Source organism: Phallusia mammillata, chromosome 5 (genome assembly GCF_965637545.1).
Source record: "Phallusia mammillata chromosome 5, kaPhaMamm4.hap1.1, whole genome shotgun sequence".
Lineage (NCBI taxonomy): Eukaryota > Metazoa > Chordata > Ascidiacea > Phlebobranchia > Ascidiidae > Phallusia > Phallusia mammillata.
The window spans coordinates 5,183,033-5,198,094 of record NC_137256.1 but is presented as its reverse complement, the minus strand read 5'-3'; the positions used below and the strand labels follow the sequence as shown (position 1 = coordinate 5,198,094).

The 15,062-nt window shown below is 42.7% G+C and overlaps 2 protein-coding genes and 1 long non-coding RNA gene across 4 annotated transcripts; 2 read left to right on the top strand and 1 right to left on the bottom strand.

Moving 5' to 3' along the window:
* Positions 1 to 311: 311 nt before the first annotated feature.
* Positions 312 to 2,053, top strand: LOC145230199 (uncharacterized). The gene has a single exon (XM_080095588.1). The coding sequence runs from the start codon at positions 357 to 359 to the stop codon at positions 1,857 to 1,859; it is 1,503 nt and encodes a 500-aa protein (XP_079951714.1). The 5' UTR covers positions 312 to 356; the 3' UTR covers positions 1,860 to 2,053.
* A 3,505-nt stretch (positions 2,054 to 5,558) lies between these two features.
* On the bottom strand, positions 5,559 to 7,459 carry LOC145229409 (uncharacterized). Its single transcript, XM_080094748.1, has 4 exons — positions 7,287 to 7,459; positions 7,036 to 7,131; positions 6,863 to 6,953; positions 5,559 to 6,664 (listed from the first exon to the last, which is right to left on the bottom strand). The coding sequence occupies exons 1-4, from the start codon at positions 7,329 to 7,331 to the stop codon at positions 5,814 to 5,816; spliced, it is 1,083 nt and encodes a 360-aa protein (XP_079950874.1). The 5' UTR covers positions 7,332 to 7,459; the 3' UTR covers positions 5,559 to 5,813.
* A 655-nt stretch (positions 7,460 to 8,114) lies between these two features.
* On the top strand, positions 8,115 to 13,265 carry LOC145229410 (uncharacterized). 2 transcript variants are annotated; one of them, XR_013860433.1, is made up of 2 exons: positions 8,115 to 9,855; positions 10,386 to 13,265. It is a non-coding gene; the product is annotated as an uncharacterized LOC145229410 (long non-coding RNA). The 2 variants fall into 2 exon arrangements; XR_013860434.1 differs by having other exon boundaries at positions 8,115 to 10,295.
* The last annotated feature ends 1,797 nt before the right edge of the window (positions 13,266 to 15,062 follow it).

Below are 15,062 nucleotides of genomic sequence, written 5' to 3'. Positions count from 1 at the left end.
TTTTTTTTATCTTCTGACGAAAAAGAATTATACCAAAATGCAATATAACCGGTTAAAATAGTCTGAAGATAAATTATTATGGATACAACGTTTTTTAAAAAACATTTTAAAGCGCGCAAATTTGAATCTATGTTTGTCTGTTTATACAGCCAAAGCTGAAATAGAAAAGATATACTACGCTGCCACCGAACCAGGCATATTTGGAAAGTTTGCGATGACACAAACCTGCAAAACCAACCTCGAAGACTCATGTAAGTCACAGCTAATTAAAACAATCACATTTCTATGCCAACTCTGACCTGCGGCCTGTTTTTGCAGTTTTGCGAGAAGATATCAAATACTTCAAAAACAAATTTATGCCCGAAAAGAAAGACGATGGGGCGGTTAAATGTTCCAAAACGAGTGACTCCACAGCATGGTACAAGGCGTTCAGTGAATGGCAGCAGGAATTCGCTAGGTATAAAGCACGATCGGGCTACCAAGCCGGCGATTCCAGCTACAGCGGCCAGTATGGTTACGACAAGCCCCAAAAGGAACTCAACGCTCTCGATCAACTTTTACTCGGACTCGGCTTCACATCTCAAGAGGAAATGATGGAACGGAAGCAGCAAAGCATCAGCTCCCTTCAGACCTCCATCGATCGTCTGAGGGATGGTGACGACATTCGCCACGTGGCTGCTGACATCATAACCACGCTGTTCACCCAGAACGAGTGGATTAGAAAGCCGGCTGAGGTAAGATCGGTGGTCAAAGAAATCATGTGCCGAATTGCTAGCAGTTCTGGGCACCAAGAGGCGATTGCGATGATTGCGGAGCTTTTGAAGGAAATGCGAGAAGATTCTGAGGTAACACTTGAAACGGTTTTGGATCGCATGATTCGCAAATCTATTCTTGAGTCCACTAAAGAATATCGCTTTGGACAACTTGTTGAAATGGTGTTTGGCGATGGTGAGGACATGGTGCCGCTTCTGCGGAAGAGGTTTATGGAGGGTCTCGGTCTCGACGGAGCCAAGGATGCATTCACCCACTTTTCGGTGGAGGCAATGCGCGATTACATTAAGAGTCAAGGCAACGCTCTCAACGCTACCATTCAACGTTACGTGGCATACAACTCAGGCCGTCTCAGCAACGACACAAAGCACATCTTGAAGGCCGTGAGCAAACTTACAGGAGAGTTTGTCGACGGGGTCATGGACAATTTGGTCGCTATCATTAAGTATCCCAACATGGTTACAGAGGTAAATGCCAATATTAAGCATGCAATTGATGACCTCATTGATTACGACGAGAACGGAAAGTTCACAGAAGACTTGAAATATATGCTCGGACCCAATCCACGCATGCCGATCGAAGGACTCCCTTTGCGACTCATGATTTTCGTTATCCAGCCACGCCGCGAAGAATGCAACTTAGACGAGTTGGTCAATTACATTCCTGAACAGCCCAAAGCGGAAGAAAAGTACTGGGAACCAAGGCCGCAAGGTGGCAGTGTCGATCCGTACTACTGGGAAGATATGAAGCAGTACAACCCGCCCCAGTATCAACAGCAAGGTCGCCAGCAACAACAGTTTGCCAACCAGTATGGCGGTCAATTTAGACCTGTGCAACAATACGGTTATCGCAGAGATGGCGGCTACAACGCAGCGTACGATCGAGGATACGGCCAAGGTCAGAAGTACTGGCCGTCCAGGCAGCAGGGTGGGCAGCAGTACGGAAATGGCCCTCAGTCAGATTATATGAATCCTGGCGACAACGGCGGTTACTATGGTGGTTACAACAATCCTCGTGGTGGCCAGTGGGAAGGACAAGGAGGACGGAGATACCAAGAGCAGAACGGAGGAAGATGGGGAGGGTGGTAAAGCAGAAGTGGATTGTTGCAACAATAGAATTTGTTTTGTAGCGTGTAGATGTATTGGAATTTATAACTTGTAAATATGAAACGTACTCGCCGCACGTCTGCCACTTAATCACAGTAGCTTGCATATTATATTCTCTGCGTTACCAGTCTACGTAAGTGTGTGCAATTATCGAATTATAACAATAATAAAGTACTGGTAACAAATCGTGTTTTTCGGACAATGTGCAATAAGACAACAGAATTTGCTGTCTTTGCGGTAGGGCCGTGCGGCAACTTTCGACGACGCCCGCGTATTAAAGTATTATTCTTGTGCTACAACGACGGATATGTTTATTGCACTGCAATCAAGTTCCACATATAATGAAATTCCGCAGATTAGGTAAACATGGTAATTACTCGGCGCGGTTTTCACAAAGCCAGTTGTGCCTGGCTTAAAATACTCCTTTCCGAGGCTTAATTGCACACGGTGGTGACAAATTCGGTACTTGTGACTTCACCACAAAGAAACTTGATTTAATTACCGTCAACGCTTGGCACTCTGGCTATGGTAACTGTAACGTAAGCACCTTTGCGCCTATCACATGTTGCCACGCCTTGTTGTTGCTCACAGCTACTAATATTTGACATGTGGGGCGTGTTTGACTAACTCAGTCGAAATCTTGGGCTTTTCTAAGGTGTGTGTCATCACACCGCATGGAACATATCGAGGACCAAAAACAAAATGGCGACGGCTGTGAGTATTTTATGCACCACTTTAATTCATTCCTTCTACACATATGACACAGGAATAAAAACGGTTCAGTTTAGAACTTAGTTGGAAAACGTTGTAAAGTGTCAAAAAACTCGTCACATTCACATCACCTTTCACTTCAATTTTTGAGGAAAAATACTGTAGGATGCCACAGTTAATTAGGATGTGGCCAAAAAAATAAAATCAAAAAAAGCGTCTTGGTGGTAGGTGATTCGGTATGTGTTATCATACCTTGAAACCAAGACCAAACATTTTCGGTGCACTAAACTGTCGCATAGAGCAGTGTTTTTCAACCTTTTTTAAGCCACGGAACACTTGATGCATTAAAATAATTTTGCGGAACACCAAACGAAATTTTGATGCAATGAAACAACTAGGGGGGGACACTAAAACGCTAAATTGCGGTAACCGCTAGATCAGTGATTTTCGACCGGTGTTCGACATAAAACGCTAGTCAAAGCATGGAAGCCTAAAACATTAGTATCCTATATTCAAAACAGCATATTTCTCGCGAAACACCTGACGATCTTTCACGGAACACCGGTTGAAAATCAATGGCATAGAGTGTACACAAACATTTGTTAGCAATGTTACATCGAATTCTCTTTATGCTTTACGTTTTAATAAGAAAAAAAATAACCATTTTCTTGTGCAAATATTACTACTGACAAACTGACTATCAGCTTATTTAATACAAAACCCAGGAACTTCATTTGAAACTTCTACGTATAACATAAATCTGGCCGCACAACTTGTTAAGCACGCGTTCTGTTTACGAACTCACTTCACAGGGTAATATTTGTTATGGCTTGTAAGCACTAACCGATGTGTTTGCATATAATCAGCTCTTAAAAGAACTTGGGACAGGGTTCAGTTGGCGCCAGTTTCCTTGTACCTGCGTCGCTGTCTGCAAGTGTCTATCATTGTCGCATTTCGTTTGTTTATGCACGTGAGAGGTAAACAGACGATCATGGCGCATTGAAAGACTTAAATCGCCGATTCGGATCGACTTGTCTTCGGAAATGACCCGCGACCTCAAAATGTCTTCTTCAAAGTAACGGGTATTGAATTTAAATTAGAAGGACAGTTAAATGCGCGTCGTGGATAATTAATTCACAAATGGTATAAAACTATACCGCACTATTTTTTGTAAAAGTTTTTTTTACCAAATTAAATAAAACATCAACTTTATAGAGCCCTTCTGGCAATTGTATTTTTTTTACTTAATACAACTGCCAGAAGAGGTCTATAAAGTTGTTATAATGCCTATAGCAGCAACAGCTTATATGTTAAAAGCTTATATATTAAACATCTCGGACAACAAAAATAAACAGGGATTCTTACATTATACTATTTTCAAACACAACGCGCACCTAGGTATTTACAATGATCAGTATGTGTGTAATATTTTGTAAAGTTTGGCCTTTTTAAAGTTATTGTCGGGTTATTTAAGTATTTTGTCTTGCCTGTGACTCCAGTGCAGGGAGATAATACGTACGCTTATGGGGATCAACTACAACAGAAACCCAGCAGTGATGAATTCCTGGGCAAGAATAGGCAAGTAATCGCTTGCAGTTTGCCAAACGTGACATGTCAAAGTCGCAGCGAATGACCAAAGCCAGGAAAACCTTCACAAAAGCGCTGGATTACGCTGCCAGGCCCATAGTGCTTTGTCAGCGGCAAACACACCTTATCCTGGCTACAATGGTTTTGAAGGCCCCCGCCAATGCGTCCGGGGAGGTCGACACAGGCTGAAATCCCTTTATCGCTCAAACACCTGAGATTCTGACACGCGCTTTGGAGGCGTAAGCGCATCGAGGCTGGCTACCACACGTGCTCCCGCTTTGTTATCAGGTGTTCGGGATTGTGCGTCGCAATCAAGCGGCCTCGATTCCTTCTGCGGCCTGTTGACTTTTCCCACACTGGATACTGGTACGACAACTTTATCGCGGAAGGGGCCGTGATATGGTCGACGATTAGAGGCTTGTGCCAGGAACGCGACCGGAGCCCGAATACAGGTTAAACATTTACGCGACGCTTGCCCCACACTACTGTGCGCCTCCTAAAACATTGGCAGAGGACTCAAGCACGCGTCCCCGACACAAAGCATCCTACTGTTTAGTGCGGCTGGCCATATTTGCTTTTCACATGCTCAGGTGTCATGTGGGTGCCATGCTTAGCCACTGATAGAAGTACCTTTGTTCGTATGGATTTAACCAGGCCATTCACAACCCAATCAAGCGCACTTCAATCACTGTAGCCGCGTGTCCGCCCTTGACATTATAAACGACTGGTCATTTGTCATGAGACAAAAGGTGCTTCGGTCTGCTGTCAGTAAAAGTAAATACCTTTTCGCGCTTTCTCGTGATGTGATGAATGCATTGGGTGGAACGTGATTTAACGGGAGTTCCACGGGACAATGAGACCAGCGGACCAAAAGTGTCCTGATTTAGATTCTGAGGCAGCAGTTAACACCTGATGACCTTTCTCATAAAAGGGCTTAGTCGCAAAACCAACGGATCACGGACGTTGGTTTACACAGCCCCATGCCGCGTGTCGTAGGATATTAGCTACCAGGAGAAATTCCTGTCTAGCAATATGTCAAACCTGAACTCACCTACATTCCGGATGTATATTCCAGTTACTCTGACGAAAACAAATTTGTAAAACATTTCTGATAATTTACTAAAGAACGCGGTGAAAAAATACGAAGAAGGTGCAAATCGTTTGTTCGCTCGGGCCCTGACGAAGTAAAACAACGTAAAGTAACAAAATATACCTTGCCCGTTATGCAAAAATGTTGGCTAATGGACTTGAAACTATGCATTTGTATGCATATATGCCTGTAACTTCAAGCAGATTTTAAATCTTTTTAGGTGCAGACTGGTTAAAAGTTTCTGCCGTTTTTATAAGCTAAGCCCCTCAGCTTTAATACGATGCACAGGTGTGTAAAAGGCACTACTTTATTTCTGCACAAGTGTGAAGCGGAAAGATCAGTGACGAATTGAAAAGAGGCACACGAAATGAACACATAGGTGTAGTAACAAAGATATGGAAGCACAGTATAAGAACTATAAGTAAAAAAGGAAAACAATGGTAGAGGATCTGAAAGAAAACAATAAACCAGCAGTACACTCTGTAAGACAGCAGGATCGGTGTGTCACAGTAAATAGCAACAAATTAGTTAGCGATGCAAATACTAACTTAGATGCCCCATGGCCTCCACATGCCAGTTGACTGCAGGGTTGTTTCGAGTTTAATTTTGGGTTTTGTGTCTCTTTGGTTTGTACGCATCTTCGATAGAGCGAGTTCTTTGGTTTTATTAAGAGGATGGCCGATTGGCGACGGGGGATTGGATCCAGACGACCAATGGCCCGAATCACTGCTTACGTAATGCAAATGAACTCCGTCCAAGAAACGATGAGGTTTGCTGTCGATATGCGTAGTTATGGGCGAAAAGAGGGAACTGTCAATCCCACCTGTGCACTGCAACAGTGAATCGGGCGAACTTGATGCAACGTCGCCGACCGAGTCCTCACTGCGGTGTGAAGACGAAGAAAGGCTGGGTGAGGGGATTTCACGACACGCGCTGGGCGATGTTGTGGAAGGATTTGAAATCGGCGACACTGGGACGGGCGAGAACCGGCTGTTGGTGTGTCGGCAAAGCGGGCTGCTGAGTGACACGCTGTGCTGTGTGCTGTCTCCGCTGATGTTGGCACCCGCGAAATGGGCGAAGCTGGCCGCTGTCGAAAAGTTCGCGCTTTCGTCCAAGCAACTTTGGTTTCTCAGGTCAAGCTCGGTCATGAGACGTTGGGGAAAATGAGACAAGCTTGGCCTGTGGTATGGCGAGCACCGCTGCCGTTTTTCGTTGCGGTATGATGATTCCTTAACCGGATTGCACTTGTCCGCTAAATGACCGAGCAGTTGGGTCCTCAGTTTAACCGATACTCCTTCGTTCTTGTTGAGAAACTGGGAAATATCCTTGACACATTGTGCGTAACCGCTTGGTTGTTGTTCGCCTTCGCTTGTTTGTGTAGTGTTTGAAGGTAAAAGATCTAAAGCAAAATGACATAGGTTAGGCACAAGGTATATATTTCACTTGTCACTATTTATGTCAGATTACAAATGATAAACTTACAATCAAAATGAATTTTTAACGCGGTTATGGTTATTCTACTGAGCTTTTGATTTATAGTACAAGCGTATCTTTTTTAAAGAATGCAAAAGTGTATGAACAAAAACGATTCACTTACCCATAGGTATAGGTTTTCCAGACTGAACACTTTTCAGGTAACGCACCGTCATTTCAAGAATGTCAGCTTTCTCCAGTTTGTTCGGTCGTGACTGTACAGAAAATTTATTTTAGACATTATCCCAAAATGTATCAAATCACACAAGAAATTAGTACAAAATATTTATAACTTACGTCTTCAGACACAGCTCCCAATACAATCGTTTTTAGGTCTTCCAAGCATTTGTTGATTCTTTCGCGCCGTTTCTTTTCCATGATAGGCTTATTGGTCTGCAAAAGCAAGACTGCGATTTAGATTTAAAGTACTTTATACTTGAGCTTTCATATTATGTTTTATTACATTCTGCAGCAACACAAATAACAATGCTTTCTGAAAATGGTTAACCCAAGAATATTTCTAGTACTTGCAAGAAAAAGTATATTACCTTGCGTCGCATTTCAGCTTCGGTCATTCTTCTCTCTGGAGGCATATTTCTGATATAAGTATAAATCTCTATGTAATAAATTGATAACAGTTTACGCACTGCTGTTTCTGAAACTGTTGTAGTGACTTGCTGTTGCGTTGATTAACTGCGTTGCATTTGACAACTGCATGCGAGCTATTGCTCTTTTACATGGGGACACTGCCTTTTTCTTCTTGTATCTGGCGCTTCGCGAAGGTAGTTGCGTGGACGACGAGGAAAAAAATGGCGCAACACTATCTCCGACGTAAGCCGGTCGCGTGGTTCCGTTGCCTGATAAGAAAGACAAACTCCAGCTCAAAATTCCTGATACCGATGCCCAAAAGGTGCAAATGCGTTACTTGCTTAACAGTTCGATTCTTTCCAACCAATCACGGGTTTGTTTGGCTTATTTTAAAACAAAAAAAAAAAAAAAAATATCCACAACAGTACTGTCGGCGATTTTTATTATACATGTACAACATCTTGTTTAAATACACTTTATAGATTTATTGTTGTAAAAAATGTCATTATTTTTAAACCCTAATCGTTTGCGTGTCAAACATTTCTTGATTCTTACTTTAAGACTTTTTGACAGACCACCAATTACATCATGCCATCGTTTCACAGTTATTTGATCGCTCACTTTATTTGGCAAACAACCAGCTGCATTCACGCTATGGTCGCAAATGGACCTGTCTATCGCCACACATAATGCGCGGGTTAAACAACAAACACGCCTGGCCGCGCGGCTTTGCATTGCGAAGAGTGGCGGCCGCATTTCATGTTTGACCAGTCTCACTTTAGTGCAAACAGTCTAGCGAGTTGACAGCCATTAGATTTCGCGACGGACCCGAGTCAACTGTTTAAACAGATGTAAACGCATTTTGGCTTCTGCCAGTGCGTATTGCAAATATTCGAACGTGCCGTTTGACGGCGGAGTCCGCCCGGCGGTCGCTTGCCTCTCGCCGAGTTCAAACGTCTTTCGTTTTGATTTTGCCGCCGCGACAATGGACTGTTTATTGCGCTAAACGCGGTCATTTTGATGCTTTTTGACAAGCTTGTTGTTCCGAAAAACCTCACAAACTGTTATATGTTTTCACTCGAAAGTGTTGCTTATTTTCGTGGGTGTCAGTAACTTGGAATGAAGTTGCTTGTACAAGCAAACAAACTGTGTTGATAAGTAAAGCGTCATCTCAGCCCACATACTCCCAGACCTGGGCCTTTGTTCAGTTTGGGTTTGTTTTGTCTTGTCACTTCGCAATGCGAAAGTCGTATCTGTCCACTGCACCACAATGCAAACGAAAACACATTGTCTAAAAAGGCAAGTCAGAAAACGCACTGATAACAATCGCGCAAGTGTCCACCCCGCTCCTGGTAATGGTGATAGTGAAGGTTAGAAGCTGTTGTTTTCGCGGGAAATTTTTATGGCTTGGCATGGGTGTGCTCTATACGTAAGGCACACGTATTGCAGTTGATCCAGCTATAATGACGGAGCAAAGTTTCGATAATGCCCGCTGTGCACAAAAACTCCACTTGGCACTTTACCGGTGCACCTGGCGAATAATTAAACGTCGCGGACAGCGGTCAGTCGAATCCTCTTCAAACTAAATGCTAAAACACCTTATTTCCCTGTGGAATCTTATGGCGGTCGTCAAAGCGGCCATTAAAAGTCTTAAAATTAATCGCCACTCGGTTTTATATGTTGGAGGAAGTCGCACTGACGTACCGTCTTCTCTTCCGAAGAAACGTCGATGACCTCGCTATAAAGCGGGGAAAATCGTTCGCGACACCTTCGGTGCGGTGGTCGACATCAAACGGCGCGAGAAACGCACAGCACTGTCGTGTCAATATATTATGTTTAGATAATTATAGGATTTAAAATTGCCTTGACAGTTTAAGAGCCCGTACGAGAAATTGGCAATCTCCTCGCGACTAAATGCACCCGTCGGAGCAGAGGACACGATTCGTCTGCACAAGACCTTGGAGATTTAGGTCGTGACGTAACATAGGCGCGAGGCCACCGCCCAATTAAATCACAACCATACCGGCAAGAAAAGCCCACTGTCGCTGGATCTCAAAATTAGCAAGATAACATGCTTAGGTCGCGGTCTTTTGTCATTGAAGACAGTAATTATTGGATCAAGCGCTTTCAACGCACCTGGAGGCACGCGCGAAGGTGACATTGACCGCACAGTGCACTTAAGCGGATTGTAGTGCGAGTCCAGTTGCGGCAGTCGGGAGCTTTTCTATCTAACGACAGCCTTTAGAAAATCAACGTGAGGCGACCTATTCGCCCCCAGTCGGTCCACCGCCGACATTCGACCGAACACCGTGGATGACGTGTTAATTGTGGCTGATGTCGGTCCCGCAGCATCCACGACCTGGACGCACTGGCAGCCCACAATTTGCCAGAAAGTCTCTTGGGTTTCGCGCCTGTTTGGAAAAGGTTCATTTAGAGGTGGCGGAACAACACGTACCCACGTAGCAGGAACACGACACCGTGCACTGAACAAGCAATTAATTCTACCTTGCAATGGGGAAACTAAACAAGGTGCAAGTACCTGACAGGGCCGATTAGTGTTAAATGCCACGCGGGTGAACATGTTTTCGATAGGTGTTAGTCGCGACAGGGGTCTGCGTTTCAAGTGGAACTCGATTGCTAGAAGGCGTCGACCGGACTGCCCCGTTGCAAGTGGTTAATTAGTCTGTATAGGATATGCATGTCGTATGCAGTTTGCTTCAAGGGTATTTTGCACGTCAAATCGCATTGTACAAGTTAAAAACTTTTGGGAGTACACGGTGCTACATTTGCTGTGGTTACAAAAGATTTTATGCGTATTGTCAAACTGTTAGACCATGAAATGAAATAAAAAAATTCTTAAGTATAGATCAAGCAAATTTTGACATAAATGCGCAAAAAGATTTTAATACTATTCTACACAATGCAGTAACAATTTTTACAAATCGACCATTCTTTTTTCCAATTTAAAGGTAGGATTAAAACTGCACCAAGTTTAAATTAGTTCTGTATCCCAAATAGAATTTTCGGTGCCTGACTTTAATCCCACGTTACTGTTACAGATTGCTTCAGGAACAAACAATCAGCAAGTCACCGGGAGACCGTCAAAGGCTTCCAGGTGAGCGAGGACGGCTAATCGGAAATCGCGTTATCCGAATCTTTATCGCATTTCCTTTGGACTGACCGGTGCGTCGGATTAACTCTCGTGCACACAATGCGGGGGTCGGGACCTTGATAACCTGGATCGAAACACTGTTACCAGCGATGGCAATACTCGTGAGAATCTGTACCGACAATTAGCCGGTCTTTTGTTGTGGAAAAGTTGGTGCATTTTATCAAAGATTGAAAGTCGAAGATAAGAAATTTCCCAGCAGTTTGCGTATTGAGAAACTTAACTAAGCGGATCTTAACACAGCTGGTGTGTTTGTGTGTGAAACTGTGAAGTAAAACATGGGCGTGGTTTATGGTTTATAACTTATTTGTTTCTAATAAAGGTTGGATTTATTACTTTTCCCACAGCATGCAAATTCCCTGACAATTACGAACAACAAAAGGTGTTTGTCGTAATTATTATAAAATCTGTACCTACCAACGGATCTATTAAACCAAATTATTCGGACCAAGCTAATGTAAGTTTTATATAACAATGACAAAATGAACGAACAGTAGCATGTTCTATTGAACACCGGGTATGGGTCTGAAAACGATTATGAAATATATTTTGTTTCATAAGTAAAGATGAAACAGAAAAACTGCCTTTAACTTTCACGGACAAGTTCTATTAAAAATGGGGTTGTATAATTTAAATATATTTCCCAAATTTATCCACAAATACTTCATTGGAAAATGTATATTTGGAGCGGTCCGTTACTAATCAGACAATAACAAGCATAACCACCAATCCCCCAATCGTCCTAACAACGACCGACCGGCTTTTCTACTCAACGCGATTCGAGTCGCCTGTCGAAAAACTTCCGGAGACAATATTTCAGCCTTCGCCATGCCAATTAAGTGAAGCTTGGCTTTGCCGTGAAATAATATCCTACTGGGTGGGGGGTTTACGAATCTCTGCAAATCAATTTCACGCAGCGGGGAGCTCGGGACATGTGCTAAACAACTTGGACCCAGACGTCCTTGTCTTTGCTTTTAAGTCGTCTTGGCTAATTCTATCCCCACGTTTTCTGTGTATTGTCAACTGGTGCGTTGTTGTTACACAAATTTTCTTTTTTTCTTTTTTCTTGTGATGCATAAATTAGTAACCAAAGGTCGTTATAAAAACAGAAAATGGCTAAAATCTTGCTTTTTTCTAGAAGTTGCCGGAAAAAAGCAAATAACGAAAATTTGTTTTACAACTTGAAATCTCTGTACTCAAATTAATTTGTAATACCCAATCCATTGTATAACCATTGAACAATTATAAATATCAACGCATTTAACTCGTTTTATGCACGTGCAAAACCTGTTTACGACCCCTCGTTGGAAAGGGACACTATATGATCTCTATGTTGTTTACGACATCGTTCGGTATTGCGACAATTAATTTCATCAAAACAACTTACGTCGTCTCGCGGGTTGACCTCGATTTCAAATCAGATAGCGCGGGACAACAGTGACTTGTGCAGTCGTAATTAGAGAGCGGACCAGGTACCCGGCAGTTACACGCCTGCATCGAGCATTCTACTCTGAACGTATGCCCCGGTCGTGGTAGACGCGCGTTCGAATTCTTAATTTGTTTTCCAGTGCACAACAACATTCCTCGCTCTGATACAAGGCGGCCATTATCGAGCACTATGCACCTTTGGCGCACTTTGGAAAGCTTCGTTTCGCGCCACCTTCACCTTTATTGTTACTAATTTCACTGTCTGGAGCGGTTCGTGAAAGTTTTGACGTAAACAAGATCTCGCAAGGGTCCATGTGGCGAAAACAAAACAATTAGTGACATGCATTTTGTGTTGTTGAAAGATTACTGTTTGAGCAGTTGTAACAATTATATTTTGTATTTATCATAGTCTTACAATGAAACGTGCGGAAAATGTTTTTCCCACCTTTCACCAACATAGCGCCCTATTTAGATATAATTAATATAATATAAAGTTAGAATAAATCTGTTTTTACCAAGAATATTGCATGTGCTTCAAACATTTTAGTTTAATGCGTTATGTCAAGAAATCAATGCTTGTTTCGATGATGATGCAGCTTTAAAGTATTTGACGTGATGAACGAAATACGTGTAAAAGACTTCGATGGAGCCCTGTGTTAATTTGCATGGATTTGATTGATTTTAACAAAACACTAAATACCCCACGAGTATTTATATTTTTTTGTAACATTTTTTTAAAACGACGTAATTCTATGACAAGTAGAAATTAGGGAGGGATATATGTCACAAATGATTTCACTTCAATTGTCCATTTGTTTTCTCTAAAATTAACAGTAACATCGTGGCAATGTGGATGAATAATTGTAAAGTACTAGATTGATTTAGCGCAACTTCCAGGAAGGCTTTGTTAGTCAAAGTGGTTCAAGAGATTAATATGCCTGTAAATGTGTTGCAAAGACTGCGGGCCCTTCTACAATTCCATACTTATTTTTATCAGCTTGGGTAGTTGCGTTTCTAGTGCTTATTACGCTCGCAGTTGTGCAAAGGCCGTTCGCTTCCGACATTGGGTCAAAAGGTTATGTCTGGTGAGATTGGTGCTGTCGGGCGCCCAAGATGATGACGCGCGACTGTCCGTTTTTATGGCGCGTGAAAATGTTTTGTATCCTGTTCGTTGTTATTTTACAACAAGTAGCTCGTTTCGAGGACGGTTTTAGACATGCTTGACGTTTACCAATATACGTTTTACAACACTGTCCGATTGAAACAATTACTTCGCTGCCAAACACACGGATATGGTGCATGTGATTTGTACAGGGTAAATACGAATGTCTTCACATAAAAATACCCTGTAATTGATCGTTACTCAGCGAGTGATTCAGAGTTTGTGGCAGTTTTAAGATCAAATTTGCCATCCAGCACCTTAATTAGATTCACGCAAATTGCGCGATACAAGGCTCGCGCCTGTCGCTTAACCTTTTGTGATGTGGCAGATAAAAGGGAGACTGGTGCTGACTGCAAACCGGAACAAATATACTATTTACGCTCAAGGGCAAAGCGTCACGCTGATTCGCCTAACTCACAGGAAGGTCAGACTTGTCAGATTGACCGCCCTGGCTGACTTCGTAAAGAAGTACCAATAGCTGTTCCAGGTGTTCAAAATGCACACCTCGTGGATCGATGTGGTCTTACATTGAACTGTTCTAATTCAGCCGTGGCGGCTGTGTGGTGTGTCAGCCACATCTAAGCAAAGTTCGGTCGATGAAAACCATCAAAACACGGATAATTTAAACCCACACACTGTTTTCGTTTCTGTTTTGCCTCTCCAGAGAAACATGCGACTACTTTAGCACAGTGGAGTCAAATTTGTCACACTGAAAAACATAAATACATTTTGATATTTTTATTTTTACGGTTTCGAACTGAGACGCTGAATATGGGTCAGGAAAAGTGAAAAATGAAAGAAATTGTATAAACCGCAACGCGTTGCCACTTGGTGGAAAACACATAATCTGTGTCACAGTTAATCTTGGATGAAACCTACCACTTTTAAACGAGTCTAACATATTTTCCCGCACCCGCAGTATATGGGCAGGGCCAAAAAAGCAAAAATAAGTGTTATTGTGCCACAGACAACCTCAGCAGTTAGCACTAAATATAATTTGTGGTCTGTGCGTGATATATCAAAAACATTCATAAAAACAACGCAAAAACGTCCATAAAAGCACAGTCATTTTACATATTTATGCATTGCAGTATACATTTGACAACCGGCACTTCAAAGAGTGCTCTAGTCCCACGGGAAGAATATAACCAGCAAGAATCTCGGACGCCCGCGCAATCCTTTCAATGACTTGCACTAGTTCGCGCGTGTGCGTTGACATCGGACGTGGCGGGATATGTTTGCGATGCAATAAAACAACGAGCGTGCCGACCCTCAACGCTATAGTCTTGTATTGTCAAGGGAATATTAACTTTCGGTAGTAAAAGTGTAAATCAGACTGCCGGGATCGCCCAGAACCTCGACGTTGAAAAGACAAGGATACACAAAGTAGGCCGGGGTCACCATAAACATTGTGGCTCGATTGGTTCACCGGAAACATAGTCGTAAAATTGGGATACCATCAATGTAAAACTTGCATCCAATAATACCCCAATGCGGGCTTTCCTGTCGCAACTTAAAGTTGTTTACCACAAGGTGGCGCACCACACATTCGCATTTGGGTTGGTGTCGGCTCTTTGATTTGTTTGTGATGTTTGTGCACCATTCAAGTAGACAAGTTTAAACATTCTAACTCCCATTTGTTTTAAATCCAAGATATATTGGGATGCACCTGGATTCTAACACTCATCGCACAGTGCAAATTCAGGTGCCGCCTAAATCAGAAAAACACGACTGTTGCGCACGGCATAAAACCGACACCATCGTGACAGTTTGAAAATAAGCCGAAGAATTAAAGTTCCAAGGATTTCAATCTCGGAATCCACTTGAATAAATCATTCGCCCAAAAACGACGGAAGGAGAAACGTGGGCAGCCTTTTTAAGGATCAGCCAACTGGCGCAACACTTGTTTGTCGCAGCAGACAAGCAACCATTTGCTGATGTATTTTAGGCCATCTAATCCGTAGTCTATTTGATCCA